Source organism: Apodemus sylvaticus, chromosome 9, assembly GCF_947179515.1.
Source record: "Apodemus sylvaticus chromosome 9, mApoSyl1.1, whole genome shotgun sequence".
Taxonomy (NCBI): domain Eukaryota; kingdom Metazoa; phylum Chordata; class Mammalia; order Rodentia; family Muridae; genus Apodemus; species Apodemus sylvaticus.
Window position 1 is genome coordinate 48,696,269 of NC_067480.1, and position 25,282 is coordinate 48,721,550.

General features: G+C 38.2%; 1 protein-coding gene across 9 annotated transcripts in view; it reads right to left on the bottom strand.

Annotated features, from left to right (window-relative positions):
• Window positions 1-143: 143 nt before the first annotated feature.
• Creb1 (cAMP responsive element binding protein 1) overlaps window positions 144-25,282 on the bottom strand; it is a 71,020-nt gene continuing 45,881 nt past the window's right edge. For 6 of the 9 annotated variants that reach the window (XM_052193674.1, XM_052193679.1, XM_052193675.1 and 3 more), the window contains one exon: window positions 144-5,881. In XM_052193674.1, the coding sequence (XP_052049634.1) occupies window positions 5,737-5,881 (145 nt within the window). In that variant the 3' untranslated portion in view covers window positions 144-5,736. The remainder of the gene's footprint in view (window positions 5,882-25,282) is intronic. The other 3 variants (XR_007979570.1, XR_007979569.1, XM_052193676.1) reach the window with 3 other exon arrangements.

Below are 25,282 nucleotides of genomic sequence, written 5' to 3' on the forward strand. Positions count from 1 at the left end.
GTTGCTAAGCATTACAAGCTTGTGAGTATTCAATGCAATCTTTGCTCATTTGACAAAATAACCTCAAGTCCAAGAAAATGAGGGTAATAAATACTAGCTTGGGGATGGGGTGGGTGTCCCAGACCCAAAAAAGAGACTTTACAGAGTTTTTAAAAGCATGTTTATGTGACTGCACATAAATGTCTGTGTAAAAAGGGCATTATGACAGTTGATACCACAAAGATTACAGTAAGAAAAGCACTTTATGACAATATTTCACAAATTCACAAGGATCACTTTAATATACAAAGTAACTGCTACCATTCTGAACACAGAGCAGCCAGTATATACATAGTGTTAATAGAATGCATGGTGTCTTGGTATTTTATTCTTTACACATAAAGCACAAAAAGATTTAGGTAAAAAATTTAAACAGGGACGTTTCTAGATTGTAGGGAAGGTTGTTAGAAATGTGTTTCCCATCTCATAGTTATTAGTACTCTACTCCAGTAGGAACATCAGAGTTAAAGCTGATACCCTGTTTTGTGCTGACAGTTCTGGGAGGTATTCTCTACTCCAGTACTCAAGAAAAAACCCAACAGCCAAATACCATTCTAGGACTTCCCTGGTTATTTTGCTTTTCAAAAGTTTCAAGTGACATGTCTAGGTTCCACTGGGGCATTATAACCAATGTGTACAGATCAGCTGAAGACAGCTTTACACTGAAAACTGCTAACTAGCACACTTCTTCACCATCCTAATAAATCTACACACACAGAAAAATGTTGACAAAGTTTCCCACTTTTAATATAAATAATTTTATTACATACACATTGAAGTGGCACCTGGGTAAAAATACGTCTATAAAGCACTTACCAATTCAATTTTAAAAAACATAAGAAAATAAAACTTCCCAAATATAATAAATCATTTCATGTGGCCAACATAGATTATGATCTGCAGTGATCTTTCTTCCCTACTGATTTTTTTCAACACCTCAGACTTACTTTTATCTCTTGAGATGTCCCTTAGACAGAAGCTTAGAAATGCTATACTTCTACGGGCAAGTAGTAAACCCTGCCTGGGAAGATAGGACTTTCCCACATCCTGACCCTTCTCAGATACTTCTTTTCTTGCTGGTAACAATTTAACATTTACCCAGCTGGGGCCGCCCCACTGTAGCAGTGGGACAGGCCAGCTCATAATCAGCTCTGCCTACTCTCATACTGTCAGCTCACCAACTCGCTTCCCAAACTTTGCTATTTTTTTTTTTAATTTTTCTTTTTTTAAAAAATAAATTTCAAGCTAAAACACCTGAAATATAATTCCTCCATTCAAATGTTATCTGGTCCTTGTTAAAGTTGCCTGCCCCTGAGGACACATACAAAGGCTTAAAACTACATTCACTAAGCATACCATGAGCAGATGAGTCAGCCGGAACTTCAGCACCCTGTTTGATTTGTTTGAAATTCTTCCATACTGACTCAACTTCATGATACCTTCAACCCCTCAAGGATTATATGCCTCTCTTGGCCATTGATTCTAGAAAGTCAAGGAAACCAGTTCCTAGTACATAACAGTGACTGTTAACTTAAAAAGTCAACATTATTAACATTGAAAGTAATCAAGACACACACAAGCCACCCAAAACTCTAGTTGTGCTTTGTACATCTCAGTGAACAAGTTTATTCTAGAATGATTCACCTATAGGCCTAACAAAGCAGACTTTACTCCCCCTCAGTCAGAAGCCAGTCAAGTTTAGGCAGCATTTCTTGAAAGTTAACAAAGCCAAATTAAAATGATTTAGTAACAATGATTACATGGTTTCCCATGATGACAATAAATTGCTTTAACAAGGTTTGTAATCTGAAATTTTTTTTTTGCATGCTCTACATAGAACTAAAGTTGGAGTGAGGATGAAATTTGAAATTATAAGTACTTATTTTTCCTTCAGTATTAGTCAAATCTAATTCCCAGATATTTAGCTTTTATAACATGCTTAAGGCTAGCTATGATATTGTAATCAATGAAAAGCTTCCATTAAGGAATCATGATTTGAAGAGGAGGAAGACAAAAGGGTCAGCTGAGAACTCATTGGTAAGGAATTTCCCAAGTTGCTGATACCCAAACTGGGTCATTAAAAAAAGTGCAAGTTACATTACAAAGAATTAATGTAAATACAACCCCAAGTAAATATACAACCTTTGTATTGGGCCCCGGGGAATGATATGCCAATAGTTTTCAGTGTTACAAAGGCAAAACAAAAGCCTCTGGAAGGAACTGAAAATAAAGCAGCTATTGGTAGAGAAACCAATTTGTGTTACTAGCTGACTGGAGTCGACAGAGAATCAAAGCTTCCTAAATAGGAAAGGCGACATTTAGATTGAAGTCACTTCAAGTAAGTAAAAGCATTCTGGGTTATATAAATGTTAGTTTCTAAGCCCCAATATTTGTACGATTCCATGTCACCCTAAATGGTGGAAAACAGTAGGGAGGAGTCCTGAGAGACAGAGACCACTTCAGCCAAGAGGACTTCTGATCGGACGGCCTGCCTGACTGGTTTGTGCTTTAGACATTAGCACTGCTTGCTGATCTACCATCAAAATACATCATGACAAAAATCCCTGTTCAAATGAAACACAAGAAGTCTTTGCCCAAAATGATTCTTGAAACAAGTCTCTTAAAAGCTATTTTCAAAATGTTCTTACCAATTTTATAGCTGCCAGAAACAAAGCAGGGGAGGGGGAAAGCTTTGGGGTTTAGGAGTTTACAAGTGACTGGTAACATACTCAAAAGCATCAAGCCAAACAACAGCATCAACAACAAAAACCTAATAAAAAACTGGAAGAAAAGAGAAAACCCAGTTTTGAGTGCTGGAGTAATACAGTCACTGAAACACCAGAAGAGATGCAGGAGAATGCAGAGAAGAGTGGAATCTCATCTGACCTCAACACGCTATAATACTCAGCATTCCTGACATAACAGCTCTCAGAGCATTTAGATGATATACTGTATGTATGTATATATGTACACATATATTACAAAATGCCACTTCCCCACCCACTCTATAACATCTAAACAAGCACAGCACCTAGGACAATATGATGGTTGCTAATATGGTACTTGCTTTTGATAAAGAACTTAAATTGTATCTCATATCAATTTTTTAAATATGAACATATTGGATCTAGCCCTTTCTAAACCATTTTTCAGTTAAACACTATCAAAGCTTGAAAACTCAGAAGAGTAATATATCAAAAATAAACCCCTCCCCATTTCATTTTTATTAGAGTTAATCTGTCCTATAGATAAAAGTGCCACTATATATATGCAAAGTGAGCAGTACCAAACTTGCTATTCTCTAGGCAAATCAGTAGCATATGTACAGATTCCTATGACATTCTCATTCCCTTTTGGCCAACAGGGAGAGAAAACATTACCGGTAATGTGGCCACATACAATTTTGGATATAAGAGTTTAAAAAAAATTATGTCATTTTCTTAATAAAGATTCTCCACGTAGCTCAAAAACAAGTTTGTTTTTTCCTTATTCTCATGTTAAAAAAATTCAACTTGCATTAAAGAGGCTTGATTTCTTTCTGTATCAACTGAAATTTTAAAGTTAGATTTCACAACACCATATATTTCTTACATTATCAAGTAATTGGTGTCAAACTAGTACAGTCATGCTCCAAGCATAAGAGCCCAGGCCTCTGTAAATTAATATCCATCCAACTAGTAAGTATGACTGAGACTGCCTTGGTCTCTAAAGATCACCAATTTCCTCTTTTTGTAGAAAGCCTCAACTTTTGAAGGTAGACACTTCGAGATTACAATTTCTACATACTAGGAAAATTTTCCACTTGTGACATTTAAAATGCTCAATCTGACATTCTAACTTAATGTGAAGCAATTCCAGTTTGTTGACAGATTTGTGATTCTGCTTCATTTTTGTTACACCAAGTTTAGCAATGATACATCTACATGCTGGTACAAACAATTTTTATGCTATTTCTTTCCCAGTAAGCTCAGCAGGACAAAGATCAAACTTTAGTCGTTTGAAAGCCTTCTGGAGAATCTGGTGAACTGTCCAGACTTAAGGATTATTACATCACTCAACTCTTAGAATGATGTTCCTTCACAAACTGTTCATCCTTGAAAAAAGACAATGATTTGTTACAAACAGATAACATTTACAGATAACCACCTAAAATCTTACTTTAGAAATGGGCCAAACATCTTACGCTCATACATATACTGACATTAACATTAGCTTTCTTAATATCCCAAAGCAAATATAAAACACCCTTCTGAGTTCTTCCTCAAACGTAAAGTAATCTAACATGCCAGTCTCCACTGTCCTCATATTTGCCTTTTAAAGAGGTAACCCTTAGATTTTATAAGGCTTAATGAAAAATAAAAGTTATTAGTAAGACTTATCAGAAACAATGTAACACATAAATGAAGACTATGAGTCAAGATTTAAGTAGAGAGCATCTTTAGCAATAGAACAGCTTTTGGATAGTTAAAACAGTACCACCTTTTTTGGGAGGAAAAAAAAAGTGTTTTTGCCAAATATTATACCACAGCACACACTCCAATGTCTGAAGAAAATGACTTTTCTTGTGTGCATTTAACACAATGTTTTAGAATCACATTCTTGTAACTTCTTTGACATAAAAAATTCCAAGAGATTTTCTGATAAAAATATGTGAATATAGAAAAGGTTGTCAATTTAGTACTTTCTGAGGCAATCACTTTGCTTGGAGGTTCCTGTTGGTTGCACAGCATCAACACAACAGTGAATTAGAAATAGCTTTTCAGGTAAATGAGTGACAGTATAAGATTTTGAAAGCAAGGACAAAAGTTTTTATTTATTAAAAACCTTATTGTATAACCCAGGGAGTGGCTTCCTGGTCAGCACCTGACCATTAAGATTCTAAGCACTAACCAAAATAAGCTTTACACTATGATTTAACTTAATTCAAAAGTCAACATGACACTTCCCATTCAGCTGGTCACTTCCTTTAATGTATTCAAATGCTGAACACACAGAAGGGAATTAAGAAGCAACAGCTGCCCTACAGAAGAGCTGTAGCTAATACCTAATGCTTCTCAGAACCAAGGACCCCCTGTCAGTACTGAAGAAGAGAACATGCATAGGAAGTTCACTCCTCAACATCACACTAAGATCCTTATTTAAAGGATGTCTTTAATAGTTTTACATAATTCACAATGAAAGTATAAAACCATCAATTTGGCAATCAACACTTCTTCATTGCACCTTACTTACTTTCCTCGTGTGTCCCACACATTACTTCAGCTCAGGAGGCTGGGTAATTGTCCCTAAGGCAATCATGGAGCTCAGCACAAACCTTGAAATCATTAAAAAGAAAAGAAAACAAACAAAACAAACCTAAAACAAAAATAAGAAAGCCAAGATTTCATCTTCCTCGTTTCCCCCCAACAATTTACAAATAAGCAAATGATTACTTCTTGAGGGCGATGGAGGTGGAGGGCGGAAGTCTCCTCATGATTCCTGGCGCTGCACATTTCTTGAGGGCAGAAGTGGAAGTAGTTGTTGGAACATTCACAGTTTAATGCAAAAGCAGAAATGAATGAAATTCTGTAGTTGCTTTCAGGCAGTTTTGCGCATAGAAAAAAAGAAATGTTTAGAAAATAAATGTTTATTTGTCTTTCTGGTTGTGGCCAATCCAGTCCATTCTCCACCATAACAGGTGAAAATTTAAATCCCAAATTAATCTGATTTGTGGCAGTAAAGGTCCTTAAGTGCTTTCAGCTCCTCAATCAATGTTTTGTTTTGGTTCTCAAGAACTGCCACTCTGTTCTCTAAACATTTCACATATTCCTTCTTCTTTCTACGACATTCTCTTGCTGCTTCCCTAAAAATGAAAAAAAAAAAAAAACACAAAAAAATTATGTTCATAAACTCCATTCCACTAATTTTAGAACAGAATATGTTTTCTAGAGATACAGCTGAAATAAGCAACTGTTCAGTAGTATACAATAAATGCTCTGAACTGGCCTGATGAGGTGGCACGCTGGCAATGCCCCTTAGTGCTAAGCTCAAGTGGAGCTCAGCCCCTGCCGTCCACATGGGTGAGGGTGAGCACCTACTTCTTAGTTATCTGCTTCCATACATGTGTACATGCGCGATGTAAAAACATATTCTCTATGCACTCACTAATAAGTGGATATTAACCTAGAAAACTGGAATACCCAAAACATAATCCACACATCAAATGAGGTACAAGAAGAAAGGAGGAGTGGCCCCTTGTTCTGGAAAGACTCAGTGAAGCACTATTTGGCAAAACCAGAACGGGGAAGTGGGAAGGGGTAGGTGGGAGGACAGGGGGAGAGAAGGGGGCTTATGGGACTTTCGGGAAGTGGGGGGCTAGAAAAGGGGAAATCATTTGAAATGTAAATAAAAATATATCGCATTAAAAAAAAAACAGAAACAAAAACATATTCTCTTGACTACCTAAAAATAGCTCAGTAGGCAACGTACCAGACGCATTAGCAGTGCTGGATTCACATGCCTAGCACTTAATAAAAGCCAATGTGGGCTGGGACAGAGGGCAGAAGGCTCCATGGAATTAACTGGCCATAAGGTCTTGCTCAATCCTCAAGCTCCAGATTTAATGAAAGACTTTCAAAAATGAAAGTTGGTGGGGCCCGGCAGTGGTGGCACACGCCTGTTAATCCCAGCAATCTGGGAGGCAGAAGCAGGCGGATTTCTGAGTTTGAGGCCAGCATGGTCTACAGAGTGAATTCCAGGACAGCCAGGGCTATGTCTCAAAAAAAAAAAAAAAAAGAAGAGGAAGAAGAAGAGGAAGAAGAAGAAGAAGAAGAAGAAGAGGAGGAGGAGGAGGAGGAGGAGGAGGAGGAAGAAAGAAAGAAAGAAAGAAAGAAAGAAAGAAAGAAAGAAAGAAAGAAAGAAAGAAAGAAAGTAAGTAAGTTGGTGGGAAGTTTGTAGGCTAACTTCAGATTTTCTCTTTTTTCCCTCTGTTCCTCCAAACCCAATCCCCGGTCTCATCCCCAGCTCTGCAGCAGAGTACCTGCCAACGTGTTCTTCGTTCAACACCTGCTAACCTCTCTCCCCAACTAATTACCTTATCCCAGACCCCAACTCTAACAGGAACTCCCTAGGAATCCACATGCCATTCTGACCAGGGAAACAGGTAGACTAATTTTTGATCTTCACCTACATTTCCTTTCTTCCAAACCCAATCCCCCCAAGACTCATCCATAGCTATGCAGCAGATCACCTCTGAGGTCTCCGTGCCACCTCCTGCCCCCATCTCCTTACCTCTCCCTGCATTCCTTCAAATCTAGTCCCCCCAGTCTCTCCTCCAAGTGTACTCCCCCAGTTTCAGCCCTCCCCCCCCCCCACTCTATAGAAGACTAATTGTAACTATGCACTCTAGCCTCATTCCCAGGGGTCTAAGCAGATCCTGGTGGAACAGCCTACTTTGGTCCTCCCTGTGCACCCCACCACCAGGACCATCTTAGATAAACTGTCAGATTCCAGAAGAATTTCCTGAGGCAACATACAGCAACTACACTATCCTAAGAACCAGAAGGAAACAGAAACCAAGGAATAAATCACCCTCACAACAAACACAAGATCAGGTATCAACACCTAGAATTACATTCTTCTCAAACCAGATTCATAGATATCATCATAAAAATAGTAACAGTCAGGGCAATGTATCCAGTAGGGCCCAGCAGACCTTGAGTATTTAAACATAGCTCAAACACAAGAAAAAGACTATAAAAATAGCCCTTATTACTATGCTAGAGGGCCTGAAAGAAGAAATGGATGCATGCCCCTCCCTTTTTTTGGATTTGTTTTTTTCGAGACAGGGTTTCTCTGTATAGCCCTGGCTGTCTTGGAACTCACTCTGTAGACCAGGCTGGCCTTGAACTCAGAAATTCGCCTGCCTCTGCTTCCCAGAGTGCTGGGATTACAGGCGTGCGCCACCACCGGCCGGCTGGACGAATGTATGCCTTAAAGACACCCATGAACTCACAAACAAGCAGTGGGATGGAAGGGTCAAACAGCTCAAAGCCTGAAAGTGGAATCTCAATCAATAATGGAAACCCAAACTGAGGGAAATCTGCAAATAAAAACTTTAAAATTTCAACAGGAATCAGGGAGGCAAGCCACACCAACACAATACAAAGATGAAAAGAGAATCTCAGGTTTTGAAGACAGGACAGAAGGAATTGATCAAAGAAAATGTTAAATCTAAAAATTCCCAGCAAAAGATATCCTAGAAATACGGAACACCACAAAATCTAAAGGAGGACAGGAAAAATAAGCAGTTTCCATCTGGGTCCTGGAGCTGACTCTGTGCCAAAACCATTCGCTCCCTAATCCTGACTGGAGAGAGCTGGTCTCCCAGGAATGCTGACACCTAAGATCACAGCTGAAACCTAAGGCCCCAATACCCGGGACCTGTGGGACCCAACCAGAGCCCACAGGACCCAGGAACCAGGGAACAGGATCCTTCTGGTTTCCATCTGCCACAGCTATCTGAATCCAAAATCCGCTGCTAGAGAGCTTGTCTCCCGGGAATGCTGACAAACCTAAGGAGGGGCAAGCTCCAGTCAGAGACTGCAAGACCAACTAACACCAGAGATAACAAGATGGCAAGAGGCAAGTACAAGAACATAAGCAACAGAAGTCAAGGCTACTTTTCTCCCACCACAGCAAGCCCTGGATACTGCAACACACTTAAAATGCAGGATTCTGATTTAAAATCACATCTCATGATGCTGATAGAGGACTTTAAGACAAACATAAACAACTCCCTTAAAGAAATATAGGAGAGCACACAGGTAAACAGGTGTTTACCTTAAAGAGAAAACACACAAGTCCCTTGAAGAAATACAGAAAAATGCAACCAAACAGTGAAGGAATTGAACAAAACCATCCAGGATCTAAAAATGGAAATAGGAACAATAAAGAAAACACAATGGGAGACAACCCTGGAGATAGAAAACCTAGGAAAGAGATCAGGAGTCACAGATGCAAGCATCACCAACAAAATACAACAAGAGATAGAAGATAGAATCTCAGGTGCAGAAGATACCATAGAGAACATTGACACAACAGTCAAAGAAAATGCAAAACGCCAAAAGCTCCTAACCCAAAACATTCAGGAAATCCAGGACACAATGAGAAGACCAAACCTAAGGATAACAGGCATAGAAGAGTGTGAAGATTCCCAACTCAAAAGGGCCAGTAAACAACTAGAATAAAATTACAGAAGAAAACTTCCCTAACTAAAAAAAGAGATGACTATGAACATACAAGAAGCCTACAGAACCCCAAATAGATTGGACCAGAAAGGAAATTCCTCCCATCACATAATAATCAAAACACCAAATGCACAAAATAAAGAATATTAAAAGCAGTAAGGGAAAAAAGTCAAGTAATATATTGGACCAGAAAAGAAATTCTTCCCATCACATAATAATCAAAGCACCAAATGCTCAAAATAAGAAAAATATTAAAAGTCAAGTAATATATGAAGCCAGACCTATCAGAATTACACCAGACTTCTCAACTGAGACTCTAAAAGCCAGAAGATCCTAGGCAGATGTCATACACACACTGAGAGAACAAAAATGCCAGCCCACACTACTACACCCAGCAAAATTCTCAATTATCATAGAGGGTGAAACCAAGATATTCCATGACAAAACCAAAATTAACCAGTATCTTTCCACAAATCCAGCCCTACAAATAAGAGATAGAAAAATAGATAACAGATAGAAAAGGAGGGAAACTGCACCCTAGAAAAAGCAAGAAAGTAATTTTCTTTCAACAAACCCAAAAGAAGATAGCCACACAAACATAAAAGTAACAGGAAGCAACAATCACTATTCCTTATCTCTTAAGATCAACGGACTCAATTTCCCAATAAAAAGACATAGACTAACAGACTGGATACATAAACAGAACCCAATATTTTGCTGCAAACAGGAAACTCACTTCAGTGTCAAAGACAGACACTACCTTATAATAAAGGGCTAGAAAATAATTTTCCAGCAAATGGCCTCAAGAAACAACCTGGAGTAGCCATTCTAATATTGCATAAAATCAACATATATATTAAACATTTTAGTATATATATATATGTGTGTGTGTATGTGTGTGTATGCGCACCATATTCTCAGCACCTCATGGAACCTTCTTCAAATTGAGCATATAATCAGTCACAAAACAAGCCTCAAAAGAAACAAGAATATTGAAATAATCCTATGTATCCTATCAGATCACAACAGATTAAGGCTGGTCTTCAATAACAATGAAAACAAGAGAAAACGCACATACACATGGAAGCTGAACAACTCTCTACTTAATGACAACTTGGTCAGGAAGAAATAAAGACAGAAATTACAGACTTTCTAGAACTTAATGAAAATGAAGGCGCAACATTCCTAAACTTACGGGACACAATGAAAGCAGTGCTACGCGGAAAACTCATAGCTCTGAGTGCCTCCAAAAAGAAATTGGAGAGAACATACACTAGCAGCTTAGCACACCTAAAGTTCTAGAACAACAACAACAACAACAACAAGGCAAATACAACCAAGAAGAGTAGACTGCAGGAAATACACTAGGCTGAAATCAACCAAGTAGAAAGAAAGAAAACTATACAAGAAACCCACAAAACCAGGAGCTGGGTTTTTGAGAAAATCAACAAGATATATAAACCCTTAGCCAAACTAACCAGATGGCACAGAGACAGTATCCAAATTGGCAAAATCAGAAATGAAAAGGGACACATAACAACAGAACCAAAGAAATAATAAAAAAAAAAAAAAAAAAAAAAAAAAAAAGATCCTACTACAAATGCCCATACTCAACAAAACTAGAAAATCTGGATGAAATGGATAAGTTTCTAGACATACCAGGTACCAAAGTTAAATCAGGATCATATGAACCATCTAAATAGTCCCATAACCCCTAATAAAATAGAAGCAGTCATTAAAAGTCTCCTAACCAAAAAATAAAAAAAGGGCTAGATGGTTTTAGAGCAGAATCCTATCAGACCTTCAAAGAAGATCCAATACCCACAATTTTCAACAAAACAGAAATAAAAGGAACACCACCGAATTAGTTTGATGAAGCCAGTTGTGCCGATACCAAAACCACACATAGACCCAACAAAGAGAACTTCAGACCAATTTCCTTTATGAATAATGATGCAAAAATACTCAATAAAATTCTCACAAATCGGGTTGGAGAGATGGCCCAGCAGTTAAGAACACTGACTGCTCTTCTAGAGGTCCTGAGTTCAATTCCCGGCAATCACATGGTGGCTCACAACCATATGTAATGGGATTCAGTACTGTCTTCTGGTGTGTCGGAAGACAGCTACAGTGTACTCACAGACATAAATCTAAATTCTCACAAATCGAATCCAAGAACACATCAAAACGTTTGTTCATCATAACCAAGTAGGCTTCATCCTAGGGATATAGAGATGGTTTAATACACAGAAACCCATCAACATAATCCACTATATAAACAAACTCAAAGGAAAAAAAAACACAGATCATCTCATTAGATGCTGAAAAAGCTTTTGACAAAATTCAACACCCCTTCATGTTAAAAGTCTTGGAAAGAACAGGAATTCAAGGCCCATACCTAAACATAGTAAAAGCGATATACAGAAATGAGTTGCCAACTTCAAACTAAATGGAGAGAAACTTGAAGCAATCCCATAAAATCAGGGACAAGACAAGGCTGCCCACTCTCTATCTATTCAATATAGTACCTGAAGTTCTAGCCAGAACAACTGGACAACAAAAGGAGGTCAAAGGCATATAAATTGGAAAGGAAATAATGGAATTTTTGTTGTTCCAGATGAATTTGAGTTTCTGTCTCTGAAGAATTGAGTTGGAATTTTGGTAGGGATTGCATTGAATGTGAAAATGGGTTTTGGTAAAATGGCCATTTTTACTATAAACCCTGCCAGTCCATGAGCATGGGATATCTTTCCATCTTCTGAAGTCTTCTTCAATTTCTTTCTTGAAAAGAAGCTAAAGCCATCCAGTGGATGACAGACAGCATTTTCAACAAGTGGTGTTGGTTCAATTGGTGGTCAACATGCAGAAGAATGCAAACTGACCCATTGTTATCTCCTTGTACAAAGCTCAAGTCCAAGTGAATCAGAGACCTCCACATAAAACCAGATATACTGAATCTATTAGAAGAGATAGTGGGAAAGAGCCTTGAACACATCGGCACAGGGGAGAATTTCCTGAACAGAACACCAATGGAATATAGACAAATGGGACCTCATAAAATTGCAAAGTTTCTGTAAGGCAAAGGACACTATCAATAGGCCAAAATGCTAACCTACAAATTGGGAAAAGATCTTTACCAATCCTAAACCTGATAGAAGGCTAATATCCAATATACACAAAGAAGTCAAGAAGTTAGACTTTGGAGAACCAAATATCCCTGTTAAAAATGGAGTACAGAGCTAAACAAATTATTCTCAACTGAGGAATGGTCAAGAAGCACCTAAAGAAATGTTCAAATCCTTAGTCATCAGGGAAATGCAAATCCAAATGACCCCGAGATTCCACCTCACACCACTCAGAATGGCCAAGATCAAAAACTCAGGTGACAGCAAATGCTGGAAAGGATGTGGAGAAAGAGAATATTCTTCCACTGCTGCTGAGATTGCAAGCTGGTACAATCACTCTGAAAATTAGTCTGGCGGTTCCTCAGAAAATTGGACATAGTACTACCTGAGGGCCCAGCTATACCACTCCTGGGCATATACCCCAAAGATGTTCCAACATATAACAAGGACACGTGTTCCACTATATTCATAGCAGCCTTATGTATGTATAATAGCCAGAAGCTGAAAACAATCCAGATGTCCCTCAACAGAGGAATGGATACAAAAACTGTGGTGTATTTACACAACAGAATACTGCTCAGCTATTAAAAACTAATTCATGAAATTCTCAGGCAAATGGATGGAACTAGAAAATAATTATCCTGAGTGAGGTAACCCAATCACAAAAGAAGACACATGGCATGCACTCACTGATAAGTGGATATTAGGAGAAAAGCTCAGACTTCCCATGATACAACTTACAGACCATATGGGAATACCCACAAAACAACTTACTGACCATATGAAAATCAAGAAGAAGGAAGACCAAAGTGTGGATGCTTCAGTCCTCCCATACCTGATCTTACCCCACCCAATCTCTCTCCCCTCCTCTCATCCTTCCAAGTGCCTCCTACACTATTAAATATTTATTTTTTTGTTCCCCCTGGTGATTATTTTGTCTTGGAAAGATGAGAGATGGAGAAGATGTATAGAGGGTCAGTAAATTGAACAGAGGTGTGTAGCATTGGGGGATGGGGGTAGGTAACAGTCCCAGACACCAGGAAAGCAAGAGGCTCCCCAGGACCCAATGGGTATGACATTAGCTGAAGTACCCAACAAAGCGGGGAAAGAACCTGTAGTGACCATATGGAGAGGTTAGCCACAGCCCCCAGTTGAGGGATGGGGCCACCTACCCTTCTCAAAAATTTTAACTCCATAGGAAGAACAACAATATCAACCAACTAGACCCCTCAGAGCTCCTAGAGACTAAATCACCAACCAAAGAATACACATGGAGGGACCCATGGCTCCAGCTGCATATGCAGCAGAGGATGGCCTGGTCGGATATCAATGAGAAGGGAGGCCCTTGGTCTTGTGAAGAATTTATGCCCCATCATTGGGGAATACTAGGACCATGAGGTGGGAGTAGGTGGGTGGGAAGCACCCTCATAGAAGCAGGGGGGAAGGGGGAAGGATAGGGGGTTGATGGTGGGGAAACCAGGAAGGGGGATAACATCTGAAATGTAAATAAATAAAATAACCAATAAAAAAATTTAAAAAAAAAGAAACCCAGATCAAAGACAAAAAGTATTTTCAACAAAATCCTAGAAAAAAAAAATGCCCCTAATCTAAAGAAGGACACGCCTATCAAGGTACAAGAAGCACACACCAAATAGACTGGGATAGAAAACAAAGTCCCCTTGGTACATAATAATCAAAACACTAAACATATAGAACCAAGAAAAAGATACTAAAAGCTATAAACAAAAAAGACCAAGTAACATATAAAGATAGACCTATTAGAATTATACCTGACTTCTCAACAGAGACTCTAAAAGTCACAAGGGCCTAGACAGATTTTTTACAACTCTAGGGACCACAGGTACCTGCTAAGACTAATATATATCCAGCAAAACTTTATGTCACAGTAGATGAAGAAAAACAAATTTAAGCAATATCTACAAAACTAGGCAACAGAAGGTGCTAGAAGGAAAACTCCAACATTTAGAAATTAACTACACACCCAAGAAAACACAAAGAATAAATAATCTTATCCAGTAAGTCAAGAGGGAAATACATTTCCCACACCCACACCCAAATCCGCAAAATGACATTTTAATTCTTAACACCTATGCACCAAACACAAGGGCACTCAAGTACATAAAAGAAACACTACCACAGTTTAAATCACATACTGATTCATACATGGATAGTGGGAAGACTAAAATATCCACTTCACCAACTTTTGTCAGTCATCAGTTTTGTCAGTCATCCAGACAAAAACTATAAGAGAAATGCTAGAACTAACTGACATCATAAACCAAATGGACTTAACATATAAGTTACAGAACATCCCACCCAAATGCAAAAGGACATTCTTACTTCTCAGCACCTCATGGAATGTTCTCTAAAACTGGCCACATACTTAGACACAAAGCAATCCTGATACAACACCACCAACACCACCAACAAAGAAACAACCCCGTGCATTCTATCTGACAAACATACATTAAAACTGGATATCAACAACAGAAGTAACAGAAAGACTGGGCAGTGGTAGTGCACGCCTTTAATCCCAGCACTTGGGAGGCAGATTTCTGAGTTCGAGGCCAGTCTGGTCTACAGAGTGAGTTCCAGGATAGCCAGGGCTACACAGAGAAACCCTGTCTCGAGAAAACCGGGACCCTCCCACCCCCCCCCCCCCCGAAAAAAAAGAAAGAAAGAAATAACAGAAAGATTTACAAACTCATGGAAACTGAACAACATACTATGGAATCAAAGATGGGACCACACAGAAATAAAGAAACTAAAGACTTCCTAGAATTGAAATGAGAATGAATACACAACATAACCAAACTCATGAGATATGATGAAGTTGGTTCTAAGAGGCAGGTTCATAGCATTAAGTACTTATATTAAAAAAAGAAATTGTAGAGATCTCATACAACGTAACTTGATAGCACACATGAAAGCTCTAGAACAAAAAGAAGAAATCCTACCTCTGGCCTTTTGGCTAATTTTGTAGGTTCTTTTCCTTCTACCCTTTCAACCCACTAACACTAGACAGGGGAGAAAAAGGATGGAGGGGGAAGTGGACATCATTACCTTCAGACTACTTCCTGCTGATTAGGGGCTCCAATTCCTTGGGGCAAGCTAGGTATCTGCTGACAGAAATTTCTTCTTTTTCTTATTTCTTCTTTGTGCATGACTAATAAGCAAACTGCAACCAATAGCAACCACTCAACAATCCACAACACTTCTTGGGTCCCTAGCATTTACATAGCCCAGAATTCTAAACATCGCACACTCACAGAAACTATCTATAGTTGGCAAAAACCATGCCTATGGTAGAGCACAAGGCAAATCATAAATGCTGTGGACAATCTGAAGCAGCTCCATATCTCCACACCTGGGATTAAAACAAAACATATTCCTGTGGTTTTTTTTTTTTCCAAAGAAACCAAAAATTTCAGAATTTTCACTATACACCTCAAAGGAGTCAAGAGAAAGAAATAATAAAAATCAGGACCAAAATCATTAAAATAGAAACAAACAAAACAAAGAATCAATGAAACAGAGTTGGTACTTTGAGAAAAATCATTAAGATTGACAAACCCTTATCCAAATTAACTAAAGGGTCGACAGGATATCCAAATTAATAAAGTTAAAAATGAAACATAGGGCATCACAATGGATCCAAGGAGATCCAGAGAATTATAGGACATACTTTGAAACCCTTACTCCACCAAATTGTAAAAGTCTAAAAGAAATGTGCAATTTTCTCAATAGGAAAATCAAGATCAGATATACAATTTAAACAGACCCAGTCTGTCATTCAATGTCTCACAACCAAAAAACCCCCCAAAAACCAACCAACCAACCAAACAAACAAAAAACAGGCCCAAGGCCAGATGATTTTAGTATACAGAATTCTACCAGACTTTCAAAGAAAATTTAATGTCAGTAATTCTTACAATTCTCTACAAAATAGAATCATTAACTCTTTATGTCATCCCTGATATCCAAACCACATAAAGACCCAACCAAAAAAGAGAATTAAGGACCAATTTCCCATTATGAACATGGATGCAAAAATTCTCAAGAAAATACTTGCAAACTGAAACCAAGAACAAATCAAAGAGATAATCTACCATGACCATGTAGGCGTCATTCCAGAGATATGGAGATGGATCAACATATGTAAGTAGATAAATGTAACCCACCATATAAATGAACACAAAGACAAAAATCACAAAATATTTTCATTAGATGTATAAAAGGCCTTTGACAAAATCTAACACCTCTTCACAAAGTCCTGGAGAGATTAGGGATACAAGGGACATACCTTAATATAATAAAGGCAATCTACAGTAAGCCTATATATATATATCCAACACCAATTTAAATGGAGAGAAACTCAAAGAAATTCTACTAAATCAGATACAAGACAAGTCTGTCATTTGCTCCATATTTATTCAATATAGTACTTGAATTTAGCTAGAGCAATAAGACAACTAAAGGAGATCAAGGGGATACAAACAGGAAAGGAAAAGCCAAAGTATCTTTACTTGGAGATGATATGATGATACACATAAGTGATTCAAGAAACTCCACCAGGAAACTCCTATAGTTGAGAAACACTTTTGGCAAAGCTGATGGATACAAAATTAACTCACAAAAATCAGTAACTCTTCTATCCGAATGACAAATAGACTGAAAAGAAATAAAGGATACATACACCACCTTTCACAATCGTCTATAAATAATATAAAATACCTTGGGGTAACTCTACCCAAGTAATTGAAAGGCTTATATAATAAAAACTTTTAAGACATTAAGAAATTGAAGCCCGGGTGGTGGTGGTTCACACCTTTAATCCCAGCACTTGCGAGGCAGACGGATTTCTGAGTTCGAGGCTGGCCTGGTCTTCAGAGTGAGTTCCAGGACAGCCAGAGCTACACAGAGAAACCCTGTCTCGAAAAAAAACAAAACAAAAAAACAAAAAAGAAAAAAAGAAAAAATAAAGAAAGAAATTGAACATATCAGAAGATGGAAAGATCTCTCATTCTCATGGATTGGTAAGATTAATACAGTAAAAATGGCCATTGTAGCAACAATATCCTCATCAAAATTCCAACACAAATCTGCACAGAATTTGAAAGGACAAGTTCCAGTTTTATATGGAAACACAAAAAAGCCAGGATAGCTAAAACAATCCTGAATAGTAAAAGAACTGCAGGAGATATTGCTATCCCTGACCTCATCTTGTACTACAGAGCTATAGTAATAAAAACAGCATGGTAATGGCATAAGAATAGACACACTAATCAAAATACTCAAAGACCCAGACATAAGTCCACACATCTATGGACACCCGATTATTGATAAATACACACTGAAACAAAGACATCATCTTCAATAAATGGTGCCAATCAAACTAGACAGCTACATGTGGAAGAGTCCAAATAGACTCAGCATCACACTGCACAAAACTCAACTCCAAGTGGATCAAAGACCTTAACATAAAATCTGACACACTGAAACTGACAAAGAGAACGTGGGGCATAGTCTTGAAATCACTGGCACAGGTAAAAGACTTTCTGAACAGAAAAACATTAACACTAAGGTTAATAATTAATAAATGGGACCTCATGAGTAGAAAAACTTGTCATCACCAAAAGGATGACATTTTTCAGACAAAGTGTCAACCTGCAGAACGTTGAAAGATTTTTTTTTTACCAGCTATACATCCAATAATAGGCTAATATCTAAAATATATAGAAGAACTGAAAAAATACTAGGTATCAAGAAAACCAATAACACAACCAAGAAATGGATCTGAGTGGGGATGGCACACACCTTTAAATCCATCACTTTGGAGGCAGAGGCAGGTGGATCTCTTGACTTCGAGTCCAGCCTGATTTACCCAGTGAATTTCGGGACAGCCAGGACTTCAGAGAAAAACCAGTCTGGAAAAACTAAAGGGGGTGCGGTGGGGTGGAGAGTATAAATCCAAACAGAGAATGCTCAAAAAAAAAAAAAAAAATTCAACATCCTTAGTAATCAGGGAAATGCAAATCAGAGCTACTTTGAGATTTCATTTTATTCATGTTAGAATGGCTAAGATTAAATAAAACAAGCAGAAGCTTATGCTGGTAAAGATGTGGAGTAAAGGAAGCACCCGTCCATTGCTGCTGAGAGTGCAAACTTGCCCAGCCATTGTGGAAACCAGTGTGGTGTTTCCTCAGAAGTTGAGAACCCATCTACTTCAAGATCCAGCTCTATCATTCTTGGGCATATACCCAAGGGACACTTAGTCCTACCACAGACATACTTGCTCAACTGTATTTATTTGGCTCTATTCATAATAGCTAGAAATTGGAAACAGCATAGATGTTCCTCAAGAGAATTGATAAAGAAAATGTGACATGTTTGTATTTATTTACTCAGCTGTTTTTTTAAAAATGAAATTTACAAGTAAATGGATAGAAATAGAAAAAAAAATCATCCTGAGTGAGAAATCCCAGAAATAGAAATATGGCATGTATTCCCTTATGCATGGATACTAGCTATTAAGTCAATGATAACCAAAGTACAGTCCATAAAAGAGGTGGAGTAAGGGACTGTGCAGGGGACAAATAGATCTTACAAGGAAAACAGAATAACTTTTGATTAATGGAGGAGTGTGTGTGTGTGTGTGTGTGTGTGTGAGTGTGTGCGTGCGTAGGCACACCAGAGCACAGCTGGAATAGGAGTATCATGTAGGGAGAGACAGCTAAAATTATGGGTCATTTGAGTACTACAGAAACCTAATATAGTTGTAGAAGCTTCCTAAAATATATACATATATGAAGGTAATCTATATGAAATTGCCAAATTATGAGGTGACAGAACCCCACCTGGACATCTCTTGTCACTAAATGAAGCTTCCAGTACAGAAACTGGATTGCATCTGAGTTGTTGGCCAAAGCGGTCCCCATAGAAGTTCCCCAAACAACTCAGTCCATTGGCCCTGCTCTCCACAAACTGGCAGTAGTGATTCACTGCTGAAACCAACATCTATACTACTCATTCATTCATTCACCATGTAGAAGTCAAGCTGATCCTACATGGAGCCTTCAGGATGCATTCTAGCATCTTTTGTACAGAAAGGTACTCTGTAAGCAACCAAAGGAGAAACAACATCAAAAGAATCACAAACCTTCCTAACTACAATGGTGTCCTGTCTACAAGATAAGCTAGAACAATGTGGTACAAATCCTGTGGGAGTAACCAACCAGTCTCTGATTTGACTTAAGGCCCACTCCTGGAGTTAACATAAATCTGGGACTAAATAACCCAGAAACTTAAGAGTAATTCCAAATACTACTGTTCTTTTAAAAAAAGAGACAATAAAATAATAACATTCAACTATGCTCATAGATCAGTGCTAGCTCAGCCAGCATCAAAGGAGATTCTTCCTGCAGCAGATACAAAATACAGAGAAAGATAAACAGCAGAGAATATACAGTGTTAGACCTTGGAGCACTCATTCCTAATTAGGATGTCTCTATCAACTCTGTGCCCTCAGGGTTCAGGGAACCCTGCAGAAGATGAAGAAGCAGAAAGACTGAGAACCAGAGGGAACTAAGGCACTAGGAACAAGGCCCTCTAAATCAACAGGATGACACACTGAATTCAGAGATGCCACATTCACAGGGTCTGCATATGTTCCAGGTCCTCTGCATATATATTCTAACTTCCAGCTTAGTGACTTTACAGAAATCCAGAATGTGTGAATGAGGGGATGTCTGGTGCCTTCTCTTGGGCTCTTTTTCTTCTGTTTGTTTTGTCCAATTCTGGTAATTTTTTTTAATCTTATATTTTATTATAATCGCTCATAATCCTGTTTCCAAATGAGAAACAGAAAGGGAGTGGATCCAGAAGGGAAGGAAAGTGGAAAGGAACTAGAAGGAGTAGGGGGAGGGGAAACTAATCAGGATATATGTGAGAAAACATCTATTTCAGTAAAAGGAAAAACCACCACCACCACCACCACCACCACCACCACCACCACCACCACCACCCACAATTCATGTTGGCAGGGCTAGAGAACTGGTGCAATGGTCAGAAGCACTGGCTGCTCTTCAAAGGACCCCGCTCCCACATGGCGCCTATTGACTCCAGTCCCAGAGGATCTCTGGCCTCTATAGATACTACACACACTATGGTTTGCAGATAGATACACAATTAATATACTTATATATATTATAAAAATAAATCAATATTAAGAGTAAGTTAAATAGTAATTAAAGAAAAGTCCTGATGCTACCCTTTACCCACCACACAAATGCATGTGCAAGTGTACATATACTTACAATAACATCAACATTCAAAGAATAAAAATAAGTAAATGCTGTTAGGAAAATTGGACATCCACAGGTAAAATAATGAAGTTTTCTCCTTGCCATTTAGCATATATAAAATTTAACTCAAAATGGATCAAAGACCTAAATGTATAACACTTTTACAACAAAATAGTTCTCAAGTTTGTCTTAGTAGTGATTTCTTCTGTATAACACTATAAACAGTCAAAAACAGACAATGAGGATTTCATCTCATTTAAAGTTTCTGTACATTTAAATATACAATAATCAATAAAAAAAGGAAGACTAAAATGAGACTATTTTTGAATAACAGAATTGACTAATTAATAATTATAATTTGACAATAAAATAATCAGTTTAAAAAATAAGCTCTGGGCCTGGAAGATGGCTCAGTTGGTAAAACAACTACATAAGTATGTGGCCTGCGTCTGATCCCATCTATGTAGGTGCACGCCTGTAATCCAGTGATAAGGAAGCAGTGACAGGTAGGTCCCTGGGGCTTGCCAGGTAGCCATTCTAGCTAACTGTCGAGCTCCAGGTTCAATGAGAACCTTTTCCAAAAACAAAAGTGAAGAATATGATTGGAGAAGCCACCTGACATCAAGCAAAGAAATACACATACACACACACACATACATACACGAACAAATGCATGTAGGCATGCACAAAATTTTAGCACAGACTTGGATGATGTACAGACAGCCAATAGGCATATGAAAGGTGCTCAATATCAATCACTAGGGGGAATGCAAATCAAAAATCACAACATAGTACTTTACAACTACTAGAATAGCTATGCTAAAAATGATAATCACTATCATAATAATTAATAAATTATTAATAGAAAGGATATAAAGAAACTAGCAGTTTTATCTACATTTGGTAATATAAACTGCTATAGCTGAGCAAACCTGTAGAATGCATAGCATTTATAAATGGCCCAATTTCTGCCAAGGCTAACAGAACAGAATGGTGTGTGTGTGTGTGTGTGTGTGTGTGTGTGTGTGTGTGTGCGTGTAGAACATTATGAATAGAATTAAGCATACAATTCATCAATCACACTACATCTTAAAGAAAATCTTTATACAGATGTGTCTATAAACACTCTTCACAATATCCCTCATGTACAAAAGCAATCCAAGTGTCCCTTAACAAATGGATGAATAAGGTGCTTACATACAATAAAATGTTACTTGGCCTTTAAAATGAATAAAACATTGGTATGAGCTATAATATGAATACTGATTTGTGAAGTAAGCTAGTCATAAAAGACAAAACTGTAGAATTCTGCTTCTAAGAGGTAGTTAGAGTAAAATTTTATAGGATTGGATGTGTCTGCCAAAAGACAGGAATGGGGGTAGTGGAGAACTGTCTAATTCAGAGTGGGTTTGGGGGTTCTTGTTTTGAGATAGGACCTCACTCTACATTCCAAGTTAGCAAGGAACTTACTATGTAGCTTGGGTTGGTCTCAAACTCATAGCAAATCTACCTTAATTACGTGGGTAGTATCCTCATGAATTTTAGGCATTACCATCAGGTTGAGTGTTTTGCAAGATAAAAATGTTCTGGAAAACTATTAAACCATGAGAGGAATATATATAGTAGTCCTGAACTGTACACTTAAAAATGGTCAAGATATTAAATTCTGCTGTTTTTTTTTTTAAGGATTAAAAGGGAGATTTGAAAAATCTTAACAAATTAAGAGGATAAAAATTTATTATTCAGCAAGCTTCAAAACAAACTCATAAACTCAAAAGCTGTGTCTATAGTTCAATAATCCTAGCAGCAGAAAGCAAAAATATCTTAGTTTTGTAAAACATGAAAAACGGAGGAATTTTACAGACAATCATTTGTAACTTACTTGGGATAGAGGCAACTAGATAACAGTGAACATGTTTTATCATTTCACTTTAAGTGATGTCTGCTGAGAAGGGTAGTTTTAACCTCTGCAGAGCATAGAGGCTGTAGGAATTTGCATGCTCTTATGGTTTTCTTCTCTAGGAGCCCCCATCAGGTAGTAAGGAAAGAACATAGCGTCCTAAGAATCCTATGTGGTACAGACATGGAGGAAGGAATGCAGTTGGCTGGGAGAATAAAAGAAATGGGTGCATTATGTGCACAACAGCCTGCTCTGTCTCAAAGTCTTGCTGAGTAGACTGGTTGGCTTCAAACATCTCAGTCCTTGGCCTGAGTGCTGTGACTTTAAAAACCCACCACACCCTGGCTGAGTAAGGGTTAAAGTGATGAAGGGAAGGGCAACACTCTTGGCCTTAGGATAAGGAGGAGGGAAATGTGGGTAGCCCAGCTCTTTTAGTGAGAAGTTTCATAATCTTGAGACTAAGAGAGAGAGAGAGAGAGAGAGAGAGAGAGAGAGAGAGAGAGAGAGGCCAGAGACTGAGCCTTAATCAGAACAGGCACTCCTAGAAAATAGCCCTAAATACAAACCCTTATGTAAGCCACAGGACAGAAAGATGACACCAAATGAAATCAAACAGTTATTGCTCTGGAAACTGTTCCTTACCCTAAAAACAAGCTAGTTCTCTATACGCCTGAAACCTGTGGTACAGTGACAGTGACCCTAACAGAATAGCCTAACTCCTCCCCTGGGCAGTAGTAATGCCCTCCTTCCACACAGGAGAAAAATGTGCCTACTTTGAGGTTTAAAAAAAATGACCTAACCCATCTTGGTATTTAAAGTTTTGCCTTGTGTCTAACTTTAAATTACTAGACAGATTTAAATAAGCAAACAAATTCATAAACTATGACCCAGATGTTGGAAATATTTAATAGAAAACACAGGTAACTGTGATAACACAGGCTAATGTTTCAGAAAAGATGCATGCTATGCATATCAGAGGGTCAGCTCAGCAGTAAAGTGGTACCTCACCGCAACAGGGATAACAGAAGTGTCAGAGCTGAAGAAAGCTCAGGGTGGCTAAAGACAGGACACTAGAAATTACATATACTGAAAAACAAGGGGAAAATAACCTAGAGCTGTCATGGTCTCAAATGTTCTAAAATGTGAAATGAGATCTCAGAAAACTATTTGAAATGCTATTGTGGTTTGTATATGCTTGGCCCAGGGAGTGGCGCTGTTGGGAGGTGTGGCCTTGTTGGAGTTGGTGTAGGCTTTAATACACTTCCCAGATGCCTGGGAGCCAGTATTCTGCTAGCAGCCTTCAGATAAAGATGTAGAACTCTCAGCTCCTCCTACACCATGCCTGCCTGGATGCTACCACGTTCCTACCATAATGATAATGGGCTGAACCTCTGAAACTGTAAGCCAGCCCCAATTAATTGTTTTCCTTTATAAGTGTTGCCTTGGTCATGGTGTCTGTTCACAGCAGTACAACCCTAACTAAGATAGCTATTAGGATGTTTCAGAATTAATTAGAAGGATAAATGTGGTAGGGTAAAAGAGTAGAGGAAGGGAAGAGGTATAATATGGAATTTCTAGAAATCAAAGATAAAATTGAAGATAGAAAAAGAAGGAGGCAAAACTATATTAAATGTGATAAAATATTTTCTCAAAGCTGAAAAGAATTCACTACCAATAAATATGTATTTCTGAGAAATAAACTTATAATTATGTTTAAGGAAAAAACAATATATTAGCCTAAACCATGATGTGTGAGAGAGAGAGAGAGAGAGAGAGAGAGAGAGAACTAAAAGATAAACATACTAAACTTTTCCAATTGTTTTTAAATATTCCAAATAGATGTCTGTCCTATGTCCTATGTCTGACCCATAGGCTGCTTGTGTCCCAGGGTAGTTATGAATGTAGACCAACATGTCTGTACATTACAATGTCATGTCACAATGTCAAAAGGCTGAATAGTCCAGGATTGGGATATGGCTCAGTCAATAAAATGCCTGCTGTGCAACCAGGAGAATTTGAATTTGGACTGCCCACCCCCACCTCCATGTAAAAGCTATGGATGAATGCACACATCGGTTTATAATCCTTATGCTGAGGAGGCGGAAACAGGAAGACCTCCCCAAGCTCACTGGCCAGCCAGTGTAGCCAATCAATGAGCTCTGGGTGTATACATATTTAAGGAGGACCTACACACACACACACACACACACACACACACACACACACACACACACACACACACACACGCGCACGCACACACACACACAGAGAGAGAGAGGATTTTAGTACTTTAGATGGATCAGTTAGAGGCAATTATAATTTTTGCTTATGCTTTCTAAGTTACTGATAACAAGCATACTTTACTTGCTTTTTTTACTTATACTGATTTGGAACCATGAATACATAATCTGCTTTTTTTTTTTTACTACAAAGAACATTCTAATCTCAATAAAAATAGTGAACTCTTATACAGCTAATGGTGAACTGTATACAGTTGGATAGATACACCTTAATATCAAATTTAGCTGGGTGGTGGTGGCGCACGCCTTTAATCCTAGCACTTGGAAGGCAGAGGCAGGTGGATTTCTGAGTTTGAGGCAAGCCTGGTCTACAGAGTAAGTTCCAAGGCAGCCAGGGTTACACAGAGAAACTCTGTCTCAAAAAAAA